Source organism: Phragmites australis, chromosome 23 (assembly GCF_958298935.1).
Source record: "Phragmites australis chromosome 23, lpPhrAust1.1, whole genome shotgun sequence".
Classification (NCBI taxonomy): domain Eukaryota; kingdom Viridiplantae; phylum Streptophyta; class Magnoliopsida; order Poales; family Poaceae; genus Phragmites; species Phragmites australis.
Genome location: NC_084943.1, coordinates 7,945,298 through 7,953,120, shown reverse-complemented (window position 1 = coordinate 7,953,120; position 7,823 = coordinate 7,945,298). Strand labels below are relative to the sequence as shown.

General features: G+C 49.7%; 1 protein-coding gene across 1 annotated transcript; it reads right to left on the bottom strand.

Annotated features, from left to right (window-relative positions):
• Positions 1–7,343: 7,343 nt before the first annotated feature.
• On the bottom strand, positions 7,344–7,823 carry LOC133905963 (uncharacterized). The gene has a single exon (XM_062347784.1). The coding sequence runs from the start codon at positions 7,821–7,823 to the stop codon at positions 7,344–7,346; it is 480 nt and encodes a 159-aa protein (XP_062203768.1).

Sequence of the window (7,823 nt, the reverse complement as noted above, 5' to 3'; positions counted from 1 at the left end):
CAATTTGGCTAGTGCTTTTAGCTCTCTCAATCAGAATAGTTAACATGTCTACAACAATGTTGAACAATATTTGAGAAAGCGGATCACCTTGTCATATACCTTTCTTTGTTTGAAAGTTTGGACCGGTAGAATCATTAACTTTGATTGCTACACTCCCCCTGAAATGAATTTTTCCACCCATGAAAACCATTTGGGTGAGAAACCTTTCATCCTGAGGGACTATAGTAGAAAGGGCCATTTAACTTTGTCATAGGCCTTTTCAAAATCAATTTTAAGTAGTACTCCACTCATATTCTTTCGCTGGAGTTCATGTATGGTCTCATGCAGGAAGACAACCCCTGCTAGGATGTTCCGACCTTGCATAAAGGAGGTTTGAGTAGGCCAGATTATTCGGTTTCAACACAGTTTATGCGATTGGTGGCCACCTTTGTGAAAGTTTTGAAGCTGACATTTAGCAAACATATTGGTATGTACTGCTGAATGAACATGCTTCTTTTGTTCTTGGTAGAAGGGTGATTACCCTCGAGTTGAGGCTATGTGGTGCAAGTTCTCCAGAGTGTAGTTCACAGAACAATGTCATCAGATCATCCTTAATGATGTCCTGGAAAGCTTGATAGAATTTTGCCAGGAAATCATTAGGACCAGGAGCTTTATTATGATATATTTTGAACACAATGTCCCATACTTCCTTTTTGGTGAAATGGGCTATGAGAATGCCATTTTCAATATCGGTAACCTAATTGATGGCATATGTCCATGACTCTGTATAGAGAAGTGACTAGTCCTAGGTAGCTTGAATAGATCTTTATAGTATATTGTTATATAATTCATTAACTACGATTCTCCCTCTATTTTCCCTTCTTCCTGATCCAGGTAGAAAATACGTTGTTTCCTATGTTTGCCATTTACAATCATATGGAAATACCACGCGTTATTGTTTCCTTGGAGAATACGATCGACCTTCGCTCTTTGGTACCATTTTGTCTCTTTGTCCCATTAGAGTTTAACTAATTTTTCATTGGCTTGATTTTTTAGATCAGTTTCTGAGTCTGTTAGAGCTTATATCTCATAAACTTTGTCAAGTTCATCAATGGTTTCCAAGAATTCTTTCTTTTGTTGCTTGTATGTTGCACTTTAGTGTGTGGCCTAGCCTCTAAGGTGTCATCACAAAGAGCTAAGTTTGTTTTCCCACCTTTGCATGGATGTCCATCCTCTAGACGGTCGGCCCCATGCCTCCTTTACTCGGTATGCAAAGTCTTTGCAAGCCAACCATCCCAGTTCAAACTTAAATGGCATGTGCTCCCTTTGATGATTCGAATCTCCGGTATCCAATAGAATAGAGGTATGATCTAATACTTCCATCCTTTCAAGAGTCCTGAGAGTGACTGGTGGATATTTAATTTCCCATTCCGTAGACATCAATACACGGTCCAATTTCTCAAGCGTGGGATTTGGATTATTGTTTGCCCATATATATTGGTGGCCTATGAACTCAAGTTCGCTTAGGTCCAAGCTGTCTATGACTACATTGAACGAGGAAGGCCACTGATTTGCGAACCTATTATTGTTTTTATCCTTTCGATGCTTCATAATATTAAAATCCCCACCTATTAGCAAGGGGTGAGGGCTATTATAACATGTGTTGACAAGTTCCTCCTGAAAATTGGATTTTAGTACAACTTGGGTTGGGCTATAGACTGTCATGAGAATCCATTTGAAAGAATCTTCCTCATTATGGAGATGGAATTTAACATAAAATTCCTCATCTAAAATGTGGATGATCTCATATATACCCAGATTTACCCCAAGCAAGATGCCACCGGATCTACCATGAGGAGGTAATAATACCAAGAGAGATCCAGTCCCCCAGACATGTGACTAAGGAACACGGTATTCACCTTGATCTTATTGCGAGGAGGGATGCCCTGTTCTTCGTCGATTTGGAAGCTTGCATCCTCCAAAAACGATATCCGTTTGAAGCAGTAGGAGTTTTGCATCCAACATAGCAGCCTGAGGTGCACAATGCATTTCTTACAAATACAATCGATATTAATTTCCTCTGGCGCTCCAAGGACAGTGCTGATGGACCAGATTACCATACAATGATGAAAGGCAAGTGGAATGTCATAGTGGTGCACCCACACCTTATCAAGCTGATAAATTGGTTTCGGTGCATCCATAGATTTCCACTCACCGATTGAAAGCGTTACCCTGTGAGCTTTGAGTCGAAAATCGACGTCAACCATCCAGCGAAGCTCTTCCATTAATGAAAAAGCCACAAGAAATGCATTCTCACCTTGCGGTTTAGCTTCCCCATTCCAATCTAAGCGAGTGAGGCTTTTTAGTTCAGCTTGTACTGTGTCTGCTGACAGATGACCTCCACTAATAGAAACAATGGCTGTCGGAGTATCCAGTGGCTCGACTCCCTTGAAGTTCGATGTTGGGATTGGACAGAAACCCAACTTCCCTGTACCAAAACCAAAGAGAGATGTGTTTGGCTTGGGGAGCTTGAGCACGGGGCATTTAGCAATCAGATGGTATTCCTTTTTATCGCATATCACGCAGTGTAGCACCGTCGCACATTCCTCAAAGAGTGTCCTTGTCTTACACCGGAAGCAGTACGGCGTGTTAGTTTTCATGGGTTTCACCATGTCTTCTTTAGCTGCACCTGCAGCGGCGAGGATGTTGGAAATCCTGCTGCACCTGGCGCCTGTGTTGGATGAGTCGTGGTCCTTTCATAAATTAAGTTAAAATAAATTTTATTTTACTTATGATAAGTGATTGGTATTAATATTTATTTAGTTTGATGATTTTCGATTTTGTATGAGTTTTGAAGTGATTTGAATTGATTTGAATTTTTATTTGAGCATATTGATTATGGGCTAATTGAAATTAGAGTTAGAGATATATGTCTGCTTATCTCATGATATGCAGGTGATGGATGTAACTTGGCGGTTGACGGTGGGGTGATCGGAGTTAAGCGGAGTGCTTGGTGTTAGACGATCAACAAGGTCGTATAGAGTCAAAGGTAATCCTAGCTGAACATCTGGAGGTCAAACAAAACATAAAAGGTGGATGTAGAAGGTTTATTCACAAAGTCAAGCGAAATAGATGCCGATGTAAATGACAAGGTAGCCAGAACGATTGGGAGCGGGAGAGACTTGCCGACGATCTGGATCACAAGATGGAGTACACGTATCGACATCGGAGCGCTTGATTAAGGTGTAAGCAAGTGGGGAGTCACGCTTTGAGAAGCGTGCTAGGGTTTCGTGGTTTGGTCTCGAACCGTAGGAGGACTAGAGGAGTACATGGCACCATCGTGAAGCTTATGTTAAGGTGAAGCTAAGTCGTGAAGGCGTCGTGGTTGTCCGATGAATTGAGAAGAAAATAGACCAAAATGCATTCAGTGGTAGGTATGAGTGTAGAGATGGGCAAATTGCCTCACTGCCTTTGGGCGTGGGCTGCTGTCCATTAAATAGCCGAATGGCATTAATACAAAGATTACATTCCTCAATAGAGGAGCTAAACTAGGCAGGCAATAATAATAGAAGGAAAGCCTATACTAGATAAGAGTAAAATAGGAAAGGCTATTATACACAATATCTCTAATACCCGCCCACAGTCGCAGCAGGAGGAGAACGGACGCAAAGACTAGTCCGGAACTCCTGGAACAATTGGATCGGAAGACCCTTGGTCATGATATCGGCGAACTGAAGGCACGTGCAGGACGCGAACTTCGCCGATGGATACCTTCTCCCGGACGAAATGAATGTCGATCTCGATGTGCTTCGTCCGTCGGTGTTGTACTGGATTGGTGGACATGTAGATGGCACTGACGTTGTCACAATACACCACTGTGGCCGAAGCGAGAGGAACATGGAGTTCCTGAAGAAGCTGCCGGAGCCAACAACACTCGGCCACGGCATGGGCAACCGCGCGATACTCAGCTTCTGCGCTCGAGCGAGACACTGTGGTCTGGCGTTTGGAGGACCAAGACACAATGTTGTCGCCGAGGAAGACACAGTAGCCTGAGGTAGAGCGCCGGGAGTCTGGGTAGCCGGCCCAGTCAACGTCAGAGTAGGCGGTGATGGATGTCACCGATGATGTGCCGATGTGCAAGCCAGCGTCGAGAGTACCTTTGACGTATCTCAGGATGCGCTTTATCAGTGCGAGGTGTGGTTCCCGTGGATCGTGCATGAAGAGACACACCTGCTGAACAGCATATGCCAAGTCCAGATGAGTGAGCGTCAGGTACTGTAAGGCACCTGCAAGGCTCTGGTATTCGGATGAGTCGGCAACAAGGGCACCGTCCAAGCCAGAGAGCTTAGCATGAGTGTCCACCGGCATGGAGGTGGGGTGGCACTCAGCCATACCCGCGCGACGGAGAAGGTCGACGGCGTACTGTCTCTGAGACAGGAACAAGCCGTCGGAGGAGCGCGTGACGGAGATGCCGAGGAAGAAGTGTAGCTCACCGAGGTCCGTCATGGCAAACTCCGAGCGAAGCTGGCTGGTAAGGCGCTGTAGTAGTGATGTAGAGGAAGCGGTGAAGACTATTTCATCGACGTACAGCAGCAGATAGGCCATGTCGGTCCCCTGGTGGAGGACAAACAGGGACGTGTCTGAGGAGGACGCAACGAAGCCCACCTGACGAATGTAGCTGGTGAACCGTTGGTACCACGCTCGAGGTGCCTGCTTCAAGCCATAGAGGGACTTCTGAAGAAGGCACACATGATCAGGATGAGCAGGATCCACAAATCCGGAGGGTTGCTGGCAATACACCGTCTCGTCGAGGGTGCCGTGAAGGAAGGCATTCTTGACGTCAAGTTGATGAATTGGCCAAGAGCGTGACGTGGCGATGGAGAGGACGGTGCGGATGGTCGCCGGCTTGACCACGGGACTGAAGGTCTCAGCGTAGTCAATGCCATGTTGTTGGGAGAAACCCCGAACAACCCAGCGTGCCTTGTATTGGGCCAGACGACCGTTGGAGTGAAACTTGTGCCTGAAGATCCACTTGCCGGAGACGATGTTGGCGTCGTGTGGACGAGGGACGAGGCGCCAGGTACGGTTGTCCATAAGGGCCTTGTACTCGTCGTCCATAGCCGCGCGCCAATTGGGATCAGCGAGGGCACTGCGGTAGTTGGTCGGGACGGCAGAGGTAGGCGCGTCCTGAGCCATCAAGGAGATGAACTGCACGGAGGGATCCCTGGCTGCACGGGAACGTGTCACCATCTGATGAGATGCCGAGGCTGAGATTGGAGAGGTCGGTGTCGGGTCTGGGGAGACCGATTGGACCGGCGCAGGGGCTAGCTGGGTAGGCGGCCGCACAGGGACTGGAGGAGCCGGCTGGAGAGCCGGTTCTGGTGCGGGTGGCCGCTGCACAGCCAGTGGGAGGGCCAGCGCTGGTGCGACCGGCTGCTGAGAGGCAGTCGTTGAAGCAAGCTGTTGTCGGGTGTAGAGCAGGTGAACTGGCAGGCGTGCTGGTAAAGTAGTGGGCGGGGGCTGCACAGCCGGTGGGGGAGACGGTGCTGATGTGGCCGGCTGCACATTCGGCAGGGAGACTGGATGTGGTCGCCGCGCGTAGACCATGGACACAGGTGGTAAATCCGGCACATCAGAGAGGATGCCGGAGGAGGCGGAGGTTCGTGGCAGCGATCGCTCAACACCCGAGGGTGGAGCAGTCACCGGAGAGACCTGCAAGGGTGCCATGGCAGCAGTGCAAGGCATCGGCATGGCAGGATCATCGACTAGGAGGTCCAAGTCGGTGTTAGTGGTAGGAGATGATATAGATAGGCTACTAGTGCTAGCAAATGGAAAAATGCTCTCCTCAAATACAACATGGCGAGATGTGATCACCCGGTTTGTGGTAATGTCAAGGCAGCGGTATCCTTTATGTTGAGGAGGATAACCGAGGAAAACACAAGCCGCGGACCGAGGAGCAAGTTTGTTAGCAGCAGTAGCGGATAAGTTTGGAAAGCAAAGGCAACCAAAAACCTGAAGATGACTATATTGTGGTGGCTTTTGGTGAAGGAGAGTGTAAGGTATGGCACCGTTGGTGGAGGAGGAGAGGCATCGGTTGCGGAGATAAGTGGCGGTGGCTAGGGCTTCAGCCCAAAACCTAGGCGGCATATGGGCATGAAGGAGGAGCGTGCGAACAGCATTGTTGAGAGTGCGGAGCATCCGCTCGGCTTTACCATTTTGTGGGGATGTGTGAGGGCAAGAGAGACTCAAGATGATGCTGCGGGAAGTGAAGAATGATGTGTTGGCGTGGTTGACAAATTCGCGGCTGTTGTCAGCTTGAACAGCCTTTAGGTGGAGGCCGAACTGAGTGCTGGCGAGAGCAGCGAGGTTGACTATGTGTTGGTGAACGTCGGACTTCTTTTTGAGCGGAAAGGTCCAGCAAAAATGAGAGAAGTCATCAACAATGACCAAGTAGTATAGCGAACCAGATATGCTAGCCACAGGAGAGGTCCACACATCACAATGGACAAGCTCAAAAGGTGCAAGAGTACGTGAAAGTAGATGTAGCAAAAGGTAGACACGCGTGTTTGCCTAGTTGATAGGATTGGCATAGCGAGCGATCTATATTATTACATGCAATGAGCGAATTTTTATTCAAGCTAGCAAGAGAAGCAACCCCCGGATGACTAAGATGCTGGTGCCATAGCTGGGAGGAGGTGGCGAGGTGGGCGTTGGCAGTGGTAGGAGGATCGACAACAGGGATGGTGTAGAGGTCGCCCGCACTATTGCAGTGCAGCATCACTCGTTGTGTCTGGAGATCCTTAACAGAAAAACCGAAAGCGTCAAACTCGAGAGAGCAATTATTGTCACGAGTGAACTTTCGAATAGATAGAAGGTTGCGAACTAAATGGGGGACTACAAGAACATCGCGAAGAGAAAAATTTGTGGTAGGTGTGTGAAGGAGGGTGTGGCCACTAGAGGTGATGGATAGACGAGAACCGTTGCCAACAGTGACAGCCGTGTTAGGTGGGGGAAGAGAGGTGAGGAGAATACCGTCGTCGGATGCCATGTGGGAGGTGGCGCCGCTATCGACAACCCAGCCACCATGTCCCTGGACAGCGAGCTGGTTCAGGGCGGTGATGAGCCCTTGTTGGTCCCATGTTGGTGCAGGGGAGGGCTGAGGAGGCGCAAAGGCGGTGTGCGCCTATGGAGAAGCGCCGAGGAGACCCAGGGCCGGCGATGAGCGCCACTGGCCGCCATGAGAGGGCCACTGACCGTCGGCACCAGAGGCGGTCCATGGATTGAAGCAGAACCACGAACCGGCCAGTGGAGTGGTGCGAGCGCCCGGGTGAGCACCATTGCCACCGCTATTCTTGCCGTGGTGGTTACGGCCGCCGCGACGGCCATTGCCGTTGTTGAAGCCAAAGGAGGCGGCAGGAGCAGGCATCAGGGTGGAGCGGCAGCCGAACTGGCAGCAGGAAGAGCCACCGCGCGACCAAGGCCGTCTCGTTGGTGATCTTCGTCTCGTTGGCGAGACGAGTCTCCTTGAGAACGAGCATAGAGCGCGCCCGAGCGAAGGAGGGGAACGGCGTCAAGTTGGCGATGTCTTCGGTGGTATTGGAGTAGTGGGGGTTGAGGCCGCGCAGCAAGTTGAGAATGAGCTGCGAGTCGGAGACGGGGTGGCCGACGTCGCGGAGGGCATCAGCCAAGGTCTTGACATGTTGGCTGTAATCAGCGATGGATTGATCGCCTTGAAGAAGGGAATGGAACTGGCTGCTGAGGAAGACGGCACATGAATCCTTGTTGTCACGGAAGAGAGCTTCGATCGCAACCCAAAGGTCGCGAGCCATCTCATCATCGGCCAT